This window comes from Impatiens glandulifera, chromosome 5 (assembly GCF_907164915.1).
Source record: "Impatiens glandulifera chromosome 5, dImpGla2.1, whole genome shotgun sequence".
In the NCBI taxonomy this organism is placed as follows: Eukaryota; Viridiplantae; Streptophyta; class Magnoliopsida; order Ericales; family Balsaminaceae; genus Impatiens; species Impatiens glandulifera.
In genome coordinates, this window is record NC_061866.1 from 41,022,996 (window position 1) to 41,039,892 (window position 16,897).

The following is a 16,897-nucleotide window of genomic DNA, read 5'->3' on the forward strand; positions in this document are numbered from 1 at the left end:
TTCTTGTTAGAGCTTGAGTAAACTTGTCGACAAAATTTGTGGTCGCTTCATTCTCTAACAAACCTATCTCTTTCAACATTCTTCTTAGTCAAATTGCGTGACAAATTCATGTTGTTATCACGACATATTCAACTTCACAAGATGATAGCGAGACTATCGCTTGTTTCTTCGAACTCTACGAAATTGCATTAGACCCCATAAAACACAAATTCAGTTGTGCTCTTCCGATCATTTATATCTCTAGCAAAATCACTATCGGAATATCCAACAAGTTGAAATTCCTTGGACGATGAATAAAGCAGTCCAAAATTAATAATACATTTCAAATTTCTCAAAATCCTCTTTGTCTCCTTCAAGTGCTCTGTCGTGGGCACCTCCATGAATCGACTAATAATTCACACACTAAAAAGAATATATGGTCGAGTACATTTCAAATGTCTTAGACATCCAACAAGACTTTTGAACAGTGTGTGATCCACCTTTTGAACAGTTTGATCAGGTGCAAACATCTCATAGTTATGTTCCACAAAAAATCTACTCACCCTCCATTTAGCCTCTTTCTTTCTTGTAATTTTTAGTTTGGCTTTGCAGTTAGTTTTAGTGACCAGTTTTTGATAAACTGGAATTTTTTACTTGACCTTTTTTCGTTTTTCAAACCTTGACATGAACAATTAAATTTCTCTAATTGAAGCTCATTAGTATGAGAAAAAAATCTATGATCACCCTTTCTCACATTAAATCCCTTGGCAAGTGTATATTGACAATGTAATAAATAAACATTTTCAAGATTTCTCACAATCGTATCCACTAACAGTTTACTTTCCAAAACATCAATAACAGAGTTTTCAGTTTGTGCTTCAATATTTTATGGCATGGATAAATTTGAGGCTTCTTTATTGTAGTGTCTCTCTAACTCTTCAAGAGACACTAAGTTTTCTTTCATTTTAAATCAAGAAATTAATTGATTTTCTAAAAATACTAAAATTTAAAGTATAAGAGCCTAAAATGAAATATTTCAATCACATGATAAACAAACTGTAAATCATACTTAAATCAATTTCTTACAAATAAATATAACTTTAAAAGTGCATTTGGGATCTCAATTCTTTATTGCCGACCGTTTAAAAGGGTAAATAATAATTTATTTAAAATTTTATTTTCTTTAATAAGCTAACAAAATTAAAATTATTTAATTAAATAAACAAACAAACTAATTAAAAAATAAGATGCTTAAACTAACCCCAATTAAACTAACGAGCAGTAGTTGCTGCTGCTGGCATAGACACCCCAGCCGATTGAGGATGGTAAAATTTACATGTTATACCAAATTTGCATGACCTCATTCTCAAATAATACAAACATTCTTGTTCACCCTATTCAAGAGAAAATAAAAATCAATTTAAACCATCATTTTGTCGTTCTTTAGGTATCCAAAAAATAAACAGATAAATGGATGAAGAAAGCCCATGTGAGTTGCTTTAACTTTTTACAAATACAAATAACAAAGCTTTAAGATTCTTCTTCATAAATCACATACAATTCTAGTTTTCTAATTGGAAAACTTTGTAATCTAGACACGGGGCTCTTTCTACATTACTGGAAAATAGGTTCAACAGACACACACAAACACAATCATTCAGATCAGTTTAAGTGAAGACTTTAGAATTAAGGTTTGGAGATTTATCATTCATTTTATCTTTAACAGTAGCTAAAATGAAGACTTCAGAATTAATATTTACAAATTTAGTGAAAAGATGGAGCCAATGTAACGTAAACAATTAGACTACTACTTTATAACCTCAATGAAATTAGTAACAAAATTCACTAACCAGTAGTATTTGAGATTTATTCATAGTTGTTTAAGTGATCCCAAAGAAGATCAACAAGAAGATCAACGAGTGGAAAGAAGACAGGTGCAACGATGATTCGAACAATCGGCAAATGATCCCGAATGGCGATTCTGGTGCAACGGCAAATGGGTAACTGATCAATAGATACAACTGAAGAAGAAGACTGCAAAACGAGTACAAAAATGTTACTCCACCTCACTTTAAATCCTAAAATGTATATAGGTCAAATACAGAAATAAATCATGGTTAGTTATTCTTGAGTTTAAGACAGGTTAATGGTTAAAGATAATATGACATTCAGCAGTGAATGTATGAGTGGGGGCACTACATTACGAGTCACGTCGAATTAACCATAATTTATGGGTGATAGTCGGTAGGTAGAAGAAAAATGCATCATCATTACAACCTAGTACTTACCACCCTCATATATATATATATATATATATATATATATATAAAATGATGCTTAATTTTTAAAGTGTCCGAATTGCCGGGTCGAGAGTTGTGATTAATTTGGATATATATGTAATAGTAATTGATACTTGGGTCGGATTGTGGGTTGACCCGCCCATAAACTTAAAATGGTTAAAAATAAAATTAAAAATGCTATAAGTATGGTTTGAACTTGCAACCTAACAAAATATATACAACTCTTTAACCAACTAAGCTAATGATACTTTATATTTTAAATTTAACACCAAATTTGATGAACGCGGAACATTTTAACAATATAAGTTCAACTTTTTAATTAACTAATCTATATATATATATAACGATTCATAATTTTTAAAGTGTCTGGATTGTCGGGTCGAGAGTTGTGGTTAATTTGGATATATATGTGAGAGTAAATAGATACTTGGGTCGGATTGTGAGACGTTGACCCGCCCATAAACTTAAAACGATTAAAAATAAAATTAAAAATGCTATATGTATGGTTCGAACTTGCAACCTAACAAAATAAATATAATTCTTTAACCAACTAGGCTAATAACACTTTATATTTTAAATTCAACACCAAACTTGATGAACGCGGGACATTTTTAACAATATAATTTCAACTTTTTAACTAACTAATCTATATATATATATATAATGATGATTAATTTTTAAAGTGTCCGGATTGTCGGGTCGAGAGCTGAGAGTAAATTGATACTTGGGTCGGATTGTGGGTTGACCCGCCCATAAACTTAAAACGGTTATAAATAAAATTAAAAATTCTATCATATTTTTACCGTAATATTTTTTCACGATTTTTTATATTATTACTCGTACAAATGCATGAGATGCATGTTATTTACTCTAATTATGGTATCTCAGTCTAATAATAACAATAAAATTATGACATTCCTAACTCCTATTTCCTATACCGAGTGAGGGATGTTTGAAATGTAAACATACTTAACGGAAAACAGTAACATATGCAGAAGTGTTTTATCATTTATAAAGAAAATTGGTGCTACAAAATTCGGTCTTTTAAAAACAAGATACGGTCAATTACTATAAAAATACAGTCTTTCAGTTTTAGACCCTACAAAGTACTCGGTCTTTAGTAGTGGTCTCTCCTTTCACACACATTCCTGCACCTTGCTCCACTCTAAGCCTCCCTTCAATTGTCATAAAAAGACTATTGTTGTGTACCTATACCACACAAGCATAATGAGTTTAAAGACCCAACAAGTATTTAAAAAGATTATAGAAAAGATTTTTAAAAGTTTCTTTGAATCGATATGTTTGTTTATAAAATAGTTTATCATAGTGATTGTACAGTTACATCTCGAGCACATATTTTGACCCTTGACCTTGAGAGTTGATCCTTAAGGTGAGAAATCCTTATGAGCACATATTTGAAGGGCACTCTTCGGAGTCTATCTTTAAAGTCCACAGCCTGATTAAACACAAATAGCTCATGTTCAGAAGTTATTCCCATAATATGCAACCAGTATTTTGGAATCGGACTACTAGAGCTCATGTTGGTCAGCCTTCCTCCCATATCCATCAATTCCTTTATCAGTATTCACTATGATTCTATAAAAACATTTCATACTTTGGAAAACAGATCATTCTTTGGAAAACAGACTCTTCTTTGGAAAACATATCCTTCTTTAGAAAACAGATCATTCTTTAGAAAATAGATCCTTCTTTGGAAAACATATCCTTCTTTAGAAAATAGACCCTTTTTAGAAAACAGATCCTTCTTTGGAAAACAGATCCTTCTTTAAAAAACAAACCTTTTTAGAAAACAGATCCTTCTTTGGAAAACAGATCATTCTTTGGAAAATAGATCATCCTTTTAAAAACAGATCATACTTTGTTCATCATTAAAAATATGGATATGCAATGAAATCATGATTTAAAAATAGTATGCATCATTTATAGAACATACATGAATTATATAGCCATGTGTGGGTTTATAAAGAGTGTTATAGAAATGTTTGTTTGCCTTATACTTTGAAACTACTAAGGTTGATCTTGCTATGAAAATTGGCTGTTCTTCAAGGTTTCTAGCGAATGTCTTATGTTTCTTAGTGAAGAGGGAAACGGATTGATATCATTTACTAAATCAATGGTGAAGTATATATATATATATATAAATAGTCAAGGTCGGTTGAGGTAGCATGGAGTGGATAACTTAATAGTTAAGAAAGATAGGGTAGATAACTTGATCATTAAGGGTGCTGGTCATAGCCAAGTCATTGCATGGGGTGGATAACTTGCTCATTAAGGGTGTTGGTCATAACTTGGTAATAGCATTTGGTGGATATCTTAATAATTAAGAGTGTTGGTCATAGCCTGGTCATAGCATGGAGTGGGTGAAGCATGAGGTGGATATACTTAACACTTAAAATAATAAAGCATGGGCAGATCCTAGCATGAGGTGTATTAAGCATGAGGTGGTCATAGCACGAGGTGGATAAACTTACTACATAAGATAGCCAAACATGAGGTGGGTCAAGCATGAGGTGTGTTAATCATGCGTTGTATTAAGCATGATGTGTGCTAAGTATAAGGTGTATTAAGCATGAGGTGGCTAAGCATGTGATGTATAAGAATGTGGATGCAAAACAAAGCATGGGAAAAGGTCTCGTCAAGGCATATTATCCGCGGTCGGACCTCTCGGCCGGATCTCTTAATCCTCACTCAGAATCTCGGTTGAATCTCTTGGTCTTAACATATAAATATCGATTGGACCCCTCGGTCCTAATTTCCAATCTCTTGGGTGCTTGATCTTGGCGAGGATCGAATATATTTGGTCAGATACAAATTTTAGTGTGTGATAGTTATACCCCACTAAAAGAAATTTCAACCGCAATTATTTGTCACTACTAATGCAGTTTTAATGAAAATAGTTTCTCGATGAACTTTATATAAAACAATTCACCAACCTGAAGGTGAACTTTTGGAGGTTCAATTGCAGGAGCATGAGTGTGAAAGTACTAAGGTTCAGAACCGTTGATCTGATACCAACTATGACATCCCTAACTCCTATTTCCTGGACCGAGTGAGGGATGTTTGAAACGTGAATATACTTAACGGAAAATAGTAACATACACGAAAAGATTTTATCATTTATTAAGGAAAGTGGTGCTACAAAATTCGGTCTTTTAAAATCAAGATACGGTCCATTACTACAAAAATACAGTTTTTTAGGTTTTAGACCCTACAAAGTACTCGGTCTTCAGTAATGGTCCCTCCTTTCACACACATCCCTGCACCTTGCCCCACTCCAAGCCTCCCTTCACTTGTCATAAAAAACTATTGTTGTGTACCTACACCACACAAGCATAGTGAGTCTAAAGACCCAACAAATATTTAAAAAGATTATAGAAAAGACTTTTAAAAGCTTCTTTGAATCGATATGTTGGTTTATAAAACATTTTATCATAGTGATTGTACAGTTACATCTCGAGCACATATTTTGACTCTTGACCTTGAGAGTTGATCCTCAAGATGAGTAATCATTGTGAGCACATATTTGGAAGGGCACTCTTCGGAGTCTATCTTTAAAGTACACAACCTGGTTAAACACATTCTGTGTGGGTAGATATTCTGATAGCTCATGTACAAAAGTCAGTCCCATAATATGCAGCTAGTATTTTGGAATCGGACTATCAGAGCTCATGTTGGTTAGCCTTCCTCCCATATTCGTTAATTTCTTTATCAATATTCACTGTGATTCCATAAAAACATTTCATACTTTGGAAAACAGATCCTTCTTTGGAAAACAGATTTTTCTTTGGATAACAGATCCTTCTTTAGAAAACATATCCTTCTTTAGAAAACAAATTCTTCTTTAGAAAACATATCCTTCTTTAGAAAACAAATTCTTCTTTAGAAAACAGACCATTGTTTAGAAAATAGATCCTTCTGTGGAAAATAAATATTTCTTTGAAAAACAAACCATTCTTTAGAAAACAGACCATCCTTTGGAAAATTATTTATACAATAGATATACAAATTAACTTCACTATGATCAAAAGATTTCGCTAAGTATAAAAAATAAATTATTATTTATTCTAAATTTATTCCTAATAACTAGTAGTGGGTACTGAGCTAAACTTTAAAATAGGTGTATGTTTTTTGTCCTAGAAGAACCAACTTGGTGTGAGCTTTATTTAAGACCTCATGTCACATTATTGCGAAGACCCAATTGCTTCTAGGGTTTATGGTGATTTTTGACAAAAACAAGAAAAAAAGGAGAGAAAAAGACAGGTTTAGATTTCTTGCAACATTTTGTCGGAGTTTGTACCATCGGAGAATAATTCAGTTTGTCGGAGTTTTTATCATTGGATCGGCTTGAAACTTTGAGAGTCTTGTTCATAACTTCTAGGGCTACATTATGAACGATGGAGTTCGGTTTTTAAGACTTCTAAGTCTGTTCGATAAAGGAAAAACCAAAATTACAGATTTGGTATTTTGTTGTTGTTTCTCCTTAGTTTACTCCTTGTTATTGTTGTTGATGTTGTCGTTTATCAATGTTATTGTTTAATCTTGATGCATGTAATGCATTACTCTAGTTTGATAATATATAGAGATGCTCTATTTGTACTCTTATTATGATAGTGGATTTTAAACGGTCTCGTAGATTTTTACTCTCAATTTATAAATATTTTTTCACGTTCAAAGTTCTTTACATTGTGAATGTTATTTCTTATTCGGTTAATTTGGAGAGTGATCGAAAAATACTTTTTACCATCATATGTTTGGTTATTTATTTATATATTTAATTTACGAATGAATAATGCACTATATAAATCAATTAACACGATTTTTGGTAAATACAAAATAACTTATGTTTATGTATATTTAGCAACAAAATATGATCACAACTTAAAATAGTCCTTTCTTTTCAATTTTATTTTGATTTTTTTTTTATTTATTTAAATACGATAATAGTATTTTTTTTTTAAAAAAAAGGTAAAATTCATTTAATTGGTTCATTCAATTGCAAAAATCGCAACAAAATTGTGAAAAATCTACATAAAAAAAAGAAGTTAACTTTAAATTATGACATTAGATGTCAAGATCAATACAAAATTTAGCAACATATGTAATCACAAAAAAAAAACATAACTTCAAAGTTAAAAAAACATTATTGGCAACATTAGGGGCTCAAAGGACCGGTAAATTGGGAGAGACGATGATAACTTCCCTATGTATTCGTCTATCAGGCATTCTCTAAGCGTAATTAACATTCGAATGAAGTTTGTACACTTTTGTGTCTACACACGATTTTTTCGCTTTTCTTTTCTTTTCATTGTTCTCATTATTATTTTTAATGCATCTAATTTTTTAGACATTAAGATAAAACCTCATGACCAAGCGTTTCAATGTAACCAACTTTTAAGCCTCTGATCATTTATATCCATTCCTATTTTTCTAGGAAGAAGGTATATATATATATATATCTTCCTTTTTGGATTTTTTTAAATGATCCATTTAATAAAAAAATGTTTAAGCACAACATAACATGATAAAGAGTTATGTATAAATTGAATATATTAAAACAATTAATTGACTCGAAGATATTCAAAAAGAGCAATAAGATCTCCACACGAATCCACAGGTTTTCCGGATCTAATCTATGACATCGTCATGATAATAACATTGTGAATAATCATTAACGGCCTATTTTCGTTGTTAAAAGTTCTCTGATTTCTTTCTAACCAGACAGTCCACCAAAAAATTATAGGGTTAAAGTGTTAGCCGCCCCAATCCATGCCTCCCAATAACCACTAACGGTTTCCGGCATAACTCATTGTATTTCAGTCAAATTTCACAAAAGACTTCATATACTTGCAACAACGTGACAATGTAAAAGTATATGAGAAGTTGTCTCAACCTCTTTGTAACACATACGACAACGACTCACAATAATCATGCCTTTTTTTCATATACATCTATCGTCAATGAGAATTCTACCGCGAATAACACTCTAACCAAAAAAGAAGATATTGGTAGGCATCTTAGACTCCCATAAAATTTCCCAACAAAGATCAATTGATCTAACTTTATTGAACAAAGTGTAACACTGTCCCACATGAAAGTTATTCATATCACGTCATCGCATAGAATTCCGAGAAGACGGGTTTAACTCCTTATTTCTAACCATGAACAAAAATCTATCATTAGACAAGCTTTCTTCACTGTTCAGTCTTCTTCTATATCTGATACGGTTAGTAAAACTACTATACTGAATGTCAAACATATCTTTGATCGATGCATCTCTACAAATAGAAATAGAAATAAACTCGGGGAAAACCTTCGCTAAATATTTACCTCCACACCAAGTGTCATTCCAAAAACTAATTGAACCTCCTGTTAGATATCTTGTCTTGAAATAAACGAAAATATATATAAAATGATGTTACAAAGAAATTAAATAAACTAGAATATACAAAAAAAAATTAAATCACTGATTGAGATGTTGATTTGAGGCATGTGCTTATCACATTTCCCTTAAAACAGTTACACCGTCTCCCCCTGTGATGGAGTTTATCGTAGATAGTTGTCTTCTAGGGTACAACAAATCTAGTAATGATTCAGTACCGAAATAACTACGCAACGAACTTGACAAAGTACCTGAATTGATCACTGGGTTTCAACGGAAATATGACGAGTCAAAAACTCAAAGAACACTCGATTGAATGAAAAAACTCGAAGAACACTCAGTTGAGTGAAGAACTCGAAGAACACTTAAGAAAATAAAGAAAAAATCTTTTGAATCCTAAAGAGATAATGAAATGAGTGAAGAAGAGATATAAGATATCTGAAGAGTTCCAACATGAGGGAGATATAAATCATCACAATAAATTCATTTATCAATCCATCGACTGATAATTCATCCAAAGATTGTCATTCCTAGACTCTTGACATTTCAAGACTCTTTGCATTCGATCTTATCCATTGGCATTCAATCTTATCCATTGTTATTAAATTTCACCAAAACATCACATTTGAATTTGGTATGAATTTATATTTATTTGGATTAAATTACATTTAATTTATTTATCCAAATTCACATTTCCATTTAATTAATGAAATTAGTTTAAAATTCCAACATCTTCATCACCCACAATAAAAATTGAATGCTCCCGATAAACCTTTCACATGACATAAATATCACATCAAATGTTACATCCCACGGGTGTATAAGAATTCTTGGTGAACAAACTATAATTATCCTGACCATATTTACATTTAATTAATTTAGCTCAAATACTCTTTTGCTTAGATGCAAATCTACTACACCATCTGGATAATAAGACTGTATTAAAAGAAATAAGATCGCAGATTCTCTATCCCCTCTCTTTTATTAATTTAACTTTATCCCAACAAACTAAATGAGAAAATGAGGAATCAGACGATCCCCATAAGACTTTACACATAATTTTATCTATCTTCGCGACCACACACTTTGGAAGGACAAATAGAGACATCATATAAGTTGGCATTGAAGAAAGAGCGCCTTTGATAAGGTCTAAACGACCTTCCTTAGAAATCATCTTAATTTTCCAAATGGGAAGCTTCCCCTCCATCTTACTGATGATCGGATCCCAAGAAGCTTTAGAGCTAGTTTTACCTCCTAGAACCCGAGATACGTAGACAAAAAGTCCTAATTTTAAATCCCAGAATACATGTCAATCTAATATTTATTCTAGACGAAACTGAATTAGAGAAAAATATATCAAGACGAAACTGAATTAGAGAAAAATATATCAGACTTACTCAAATTATACAAACTAATGATTTCGGTGTTTTTTCATTTATTGGGTCTTCTCCAAGGTCCTCCACTATAAGGTTCTTCAATTAGTGTATCTCTGAATGCATATTTTAACCCACATTTGCAGATCCACTTCGTCATCTGGTTTGTTGGGTTCAGCTTATGCGACGAGTTTGGACAATAAGGGCGAAAAATCATACACATAGAACAAAAATTAAACAACTCTTTTTGTTAAAAAAAGTACAGCTATAAAAAGATCAAGAGACAAGAATTATACAGAGATAAAATAAATAAAAGTAGAGTTAGATATTTAAAATTTTGGTGAGATTATGAGGCAGTCGAACTATATCGGTTTTGACTTGAATCACATGTGGTGAATTCCGCGACATTTTTTACATTCTCGTCAGTTTAAATCTTTGTTTGAACTTCTCTTAATACTCATTTAATCCAGTGAAGACTTTGTATTAGTTAGTGAACCTCTATAATACTAGAAATGTTTTTGGTGTAACTCAGTACAATATGATATATAGTGAATATGTTTCTAAGAGACGAGAGTCTTCAATTTTATCTTCTTCAATCATCTCCATAATTTTACTGTTACAAAACAGAGAATCAGGAAATGGGTTCTTGCATAAACAGGATAAAGGGTCCAGATTCAAGAGCAAACGTCAAAACCCAGTAGCCGTTTAATAAAAGAATCAATCAATATTTGTTTTTGCTAACAAAATATGTTAATCCATTGAGAAAAATTACAATATATTTGTCAACAAATTTAGATGGGATAATGATTTTGAATATATTAAACATATATTTATTCATAAATTGGTTGAACTTTTAGTTCAAAAACTCCATAATTTAGCAGCCAAAACAGAAAAATTAAACAAGGAAATGAGTTAATAGCACCCATAACACAAAATATTATCAATAAAAACAGCTGATTTTTTAGTTGTCCTAGAATCTGATCAGTTAAAAATAACCAATCAAGTTGCCCAAATGGCCTCATCCAAACAATTACAATTATTAAAAGCATTAGAAAATTTATAGCTACTTGTTCATCCAAATGAAAAATCATTGTGAAAGAGTCTTAGTCTTAGAACTCGACACACTTACAAATAAAACATAAGTAGAATTTAAACTCTTGACCGAATAAAGTGTTTTGATGGTTATTATCGAACGACTCGTTTATTATTGTTCTTCTTGAAATGCATCACAAGGCTTATGTTAAGTAACTAGAGCAGCATGGAGATGTGCCAAATTAGGCACAAGTGCAACCAAGGTTTGTAGGAAAGTTAACATAAGTAGAAAAAGGGCAGCTAGGAAAGATATGACAGTCCAAGGGCTATTGAAGTAATTCCTTCTCAACTTCGCCTTCCAAATATTGCGTCGCTGCCTACAATGAGCGTTCACTTCATTGAACACTTCCTTATAGCAAAACCGATCGTGCGATACAAACACGCACGACGAGGTATTGGTATACGTGTTTGAAACCGCCTCATCATCCCCCACCATATTGTTTATGATCCCATACCTTCTTAACAAGCTCACATCCTTGGGCGATTTTATTATACAATACAACAATGTCACGTAATCGGTCACCATCTTCAAATCATTATTCCCCAAGCTCTGTTCGTAGGCAATGAGGTTCCTCAATAGGCATTCGGTTTTCGTATCAACTGTTATGAGCGATATTTCAAGCATCCCGTTCGAGAACGTTAAGTCAAACAACGACGAATCGTGCTTCACTCTGAACCTGATCCCCGCCTCGCGTAGCTCGGTAGTGCTGTGTATGAACTCCCACCTCACCGATGAATCACAGTTTCGGTCAGGGCTTTGTTTCGAAGACAAAGATAGCTTGAAAAGGTGAAGGTGAATCAAGCCGAGAACGTGTTTCACATCTCCCGAGTCAATTCCATGCGAAGCATTTTGGAGCCAATGATTCTTTCCCGAAAATTTCGTGTGATAGTGATAGTATTTCCTCGTGTTGTTATAAAACAACAATAGTAAATCAACCATTGTCCTTTTATCGCAATCCTCCTGGGTACTTTTTGTCATGTTGAACAATTCATCGACGACGAAGAAAGGAATTTGGTTCTCGAACAACAACATGTCGCGCCAAATCAAATGGTGTAAATATTCCCTCTTGAACAAAACATCGCGATGGTCCGCCAAGCTTTTGTTCTCGGACTTTCTACAGAGTTCGACGATGAAGCAACCGTCGAGTACCAGCATTTCCACGAACGAATCGTTTGCATAGAGATCGATGTCTTCCTCATAACATCCTCGTGCCCTTTCTTCAAGGGCCCGTATGGTCGTCACGTATCTATCTACGCTAGATTCTCCGCGACGTTGGAGAAGCAATTGAAGATATCGATGCTTGTGCTTTTCCATTACTTGAAGGGCTGGCTTGCCTCGGTTATAGGGTCCTATGGAGAGCAGTTCGGGCTCGTATGCTCTTTCGTTTTGGCGACGGAGACGATCGTGGACTCGATGGATGAATGGCTCGTGTCGATAATTGTTGGAGAGTTGAGTGAGCTTTTTGTCCATGGCAATAGTTAGAGAGTCATGAATTCTTCCGGTTTGATTCATTGTTATTGATCTGTTTATAAAAAAATATAAGATGAGTAGTAAGTTGATTAATTATTTTATCAATACTTTGTATTGCCAATTGTGCTCAATAGTTAAAGTAATCAATGTGTTTTTGACAACATTACTTGCATCCTCTTGAGTTAGTTTCAATAAACAAATTGCATATTATGAGTGCTGGACAAAGGAAATTAATTCGTCATTTGAATTTATTCCATTTATTAGTTTGTAAAAATAAATATATAAAAGGTAAATAAAAGTTGCTTTTTGATAAAAAAAAAATGTTATCAAGATCATTACTTTGAATTGTTAGGTAGGTCAATATATATATATATATATATATATATATATATATATATATATTATTGAAAAGATAAAATGCAGTAATTATATATATTTTAACCTGGGGGAATAGAAGCAATCAATCTTGAAGAAACATACTAATTATTTTCATATATAATTTTAACAAAAGAATTGGGCTGGTTGTTACTGATGATGAAGCATAAATAATGTAAGGTGGGTATGATCTGTTCATCATTATTAACACTTTCTAGGAAGAAGAACATCATCATTTTCATCTTACATTATTTAAAACTTGTTAATAAAACACATCTATCTTTCTCTCTCCTCTCATGTTCATGTTTATCTCTTTCTATATTTATGTAAGAAATATGGGATGAAAAATGAAATTTGAAAGAATAATTAGATAATAAATATATACCTGAAAGCTGAAGCCTTGTGGAGGAAAGATGATGATGAGATCTGTAAATTAATTAACTTAACTATATATTTATGATGAAGATCAAGACTTCAATTTCTCAGCTGCTTCCTTCCAAGTTTCGGAGAGAGAGAGAACTTATGAACCTTTTGATAAGGGAGACAGAGAAGCAATAACTTTACCAATTTCTCAGAAAAAAAAGAATTAATAATACTTAAAAGTTATGTTTGATTCAGCTTTTTTCTTAATCAATGGTATATTTGAATATTTTATAATTGTTAAATACTAAATTTATTATGACCTTGAATGAGAATCTTAAATTTATTTATGAATTTAAAAAATATATTATTTTTTATACATGATTTTACAAAATAAAAAACTATTCGTTATAGAGAGAGTTAGATCTACTTAAGGTAAAAAAATTAATAGTTATTTTCTTTACAGTAAAATTGGGAAAGGATCTTTTAATTTATTAACTTTTTAAATTTAATTCATTATTTATTTATTTTATTTTAAAAATGCAAAATTCATTTTCATCTACTTGTTTTATTTATTTAAGCCCCCTACAAATAAATTTTAATTTCGAATTCTAATTTTTCACTGGTTACACAGTGGGTGTTAATAATAAAGAAAAAAAATATATAATTATTTCATTTTAATTAATTATGTTATGAACTTCAAATAATATATTTAATTTATTATAATAAAAAGTAAATCAAAATTATAAGAGTTAGTTTACACAACTATATATTACAACATAAATGATGAGAGCTTTTAGTTGATGGACAAATAATTTCGTCCCTACCAAACTTGTTTTAATTGTTGTTTTTTAATGCACAATACTTTAATTTAGAGGTTTTAAAATGAGAATTGAATTCATAAACTTTAGTTCTTTAAGCACTTATTCACTAAACTAATTTAATAAGTTCATTATCAAATTTTAATGAAAATAATAGTTTAGATCAAGAAGATGGTAGACACTTATTTTATTTCGATTTATAATTTTAAATAATATCAAGCTAACGAAATTATTTTCTAAAAATTCTTATATAAACTCATTGCATGCGATTAAAAACAATTAATTAATTTAAAAGCAGGGCAGTATGAACTGAATTCTAAAATAAATGATGTATAACCGAATTTTAAAATAATTAAATTCTGAATTCTTTATAAAATATAAGATATATAAATAAATGGACAAATTAAATGAACCAAATCAAATAAATAAGTTTTAAAAAATATTGTTGGTATTAATATTGGTTTATTCATTTTGTAGAAAAAAATGGAGTCAAGTGACTGGTCAACCAGGTCAAGGTCAATTGATCAGGTCAATGGTCAATAGAAATTTGATGAAATAACCTTAATAATTGTCTTAATTGCGCAGATGGTACGCACCTAAAATTTAAGCAAATGATTATTTCTTATTTTTCGGACAAAAATATTCCATCTCGCGACAGCACACTCGACGAATTAGGGTTCCGTCGCGTCACAACAGGGTATTTTTGTCCGAAAAATAGGAAGTGGTCATTTGCACATTTATTAAGCACCGATCATTTGCACAATTAATTAAGACAATTATTAGGGTCATTTCATCAAATTTCCCGGCTGACCAAGAAAAAAAAAGGTGAAACCAAACCGGATTAGCAACCTAAATTCAACTGTAATCAAACCGACCTCAAAAAAGAATTCAAATGGGTCAGTAGAGCTTGCATATTGGCTATATATTATATAATCATTTGTTTAGTAGCACAATGCTTTAATTTTTGTCCTTAAGCACTGATTCCTTGCCAATTAAACTGACTTAATAGTTTCACTAACAAATTTTAATAAAAACAATAGTTTAGACAAAGATGATATTAATTAATTACATTGAGACCACAATTTATCCTTTAAATTTTATAATTTTTAATATAAACTTCAATACAAGTCCTCAAAATGCAACTAAAAAAATTAGATGGGATCACCTTTTTTTTTTAATGAAAAAAAAAAAGTTTAAATCGAAAATAGTTAGAATCTTTCTGAAAAAGGTCGCCGAAACCAGAAATTAAAATTTTGGTAGTTAGGAATCCCATAAAAATTTCTTTTGAAGAATGGGCCATACCAGGTCATTTTTCAAGAACAATAGCTAAAGGTCCTGATACTACTACTTGGAGCCAACTAATTAATTCAAAAAATATTTAATCTCAACGAATTTAAATAAAACATAAAATGATACAAATGGTTAAATGAATTTAATGGTACATATATTTTTCTTTTGTTAATTTAAATGTATTGGTATCTTTGTTTTACATATTAAAAATATATGTATCTTAAAGGTCTAAAAGGGCCCCGACACAATAAGCAATCTGAATCTTCTGCTATCGATTGCCATGTTCCCCTGTTGCGGATCAATCAGATTGTAGGATGATTATTATATTAATAAATAAAGCTGGGTTGAAGAGGAGGGAGGGAGAATCCGGAACCCGGGTTTCATTCCGGGTTCAACCCAAACGTCGTTAACGGAATGTCTAATTAACGTACGGAGCTAAGCTCCCTTCCCCCGGCTTCCAGGTCAAAAGAAATCAAGATATGTTGTCACTAGTGAAGCTAACTTCTCTCCAGGCTCCATGTAAGAAGGAATGGAGAGAAGCGGTAAAGAGCGAAGCATACGACGCCCAGGCGCCCCGTTCAACGGAATGAAGATATGCTTTTAGATCGAAGGATACTTCGCTTCAAAGGTTTTTAATACCTTGACGTTCATGTAAAACCCCCAACACACCCATGAAAAGACCGGTTACCTATCATGTAAATACACTTACTCATTTATGTAAATACCAAAATTAATAAAAATAAAATATTTTTAAATTAAAAATTAACAAATTTATTAAAAATAACATTATGCGAAGCATACTTCGTGCATATTACTTATTTATATATTTAAAAAATTTTAAATATTTTTATTTGCGAGGAGACGCTTTGCGGCGAAGAATACTTTGCTCCAATTACTTATTTTTATATTTAAATTTTTAAAATATTTTATTTACGAGTAGACTTTTTGCAGCGAAGAATTCTTCGCTTCAATTATTTTAATACTGACGTACCTTGACGTTCATGTAAAACCCCCAACACACTCATGAAAAAATCGTTTACCTATCATGTAAATACACTTACTCATGTATGTACATACCAAAATGAACAAAAATAAAATATTTTTAAATGAAAATTAAATAAACCATGTAACGAATAGAATATTTTCGAGCGAAGACTCCTTCTCCCAGGTTCCATGTTAAAAGGAATGAATTGACGCTTTTCGAGAGAAGACTTCTTCGCCTAGCCTAGGTGCCATGTAAAATGAAATAATTGTGAAGCTAGCTTCGTTTATTAATTTAAAGACTCAACCTTGTGTCGTTAATGTTATAATTTCTGTGAAGTTATAATCGCTTTATGAAGGATTGAAACATATATTTCCCGCTACAAATCTCACTCTTCATTTTCATAAGAAACTGTTCATATTCTTCTCTCTCTATCTCTCAGCGATCATCTTTA

The 16,897-nt window shown here is 31.6% G+C and overlaps 1 protein-coding gene across 1 annotated transcript; it reads right to left on the minus strand.

Moving 5' to 3' along the window:
- Positions 1–11,170: 11,170 nt before the first annotated feature.
- Positions 11,171–13,474, minus strand: LOC124940228 (UPF0481 protein At3g47200-like). Its single transcript, XM_047480719.1, has 2 exons — positions 13,376–13,474; positions 11,171–12,667 (listed from the first exon to the last, which is right to left on the minus strand). Exon 2 carries the CDS (start codon positions 12,655–12,657, stop codon positions 11,293–11,295), a length of 1,365 nt encoding a protein of 454 aa, XP_047336675.1. The 5' UTR covers positions 12,658–12,667; positions 13,376–13,474; the 3' UTR covers positions 11,171–11,292.
- Positions 13,475–16,897: the final 3,423 nt, after the last annotated feature.

Bases quoted from the DNA above. Each gene is read 5' to 3' on its own strand.
- LOC124940228 (XM_047480719.1), bottom strand. From the start codon at position 12,657: ATGAATCAAACCGGAAGAATTCATGACTCTCTAACTATTGCCATGGAC.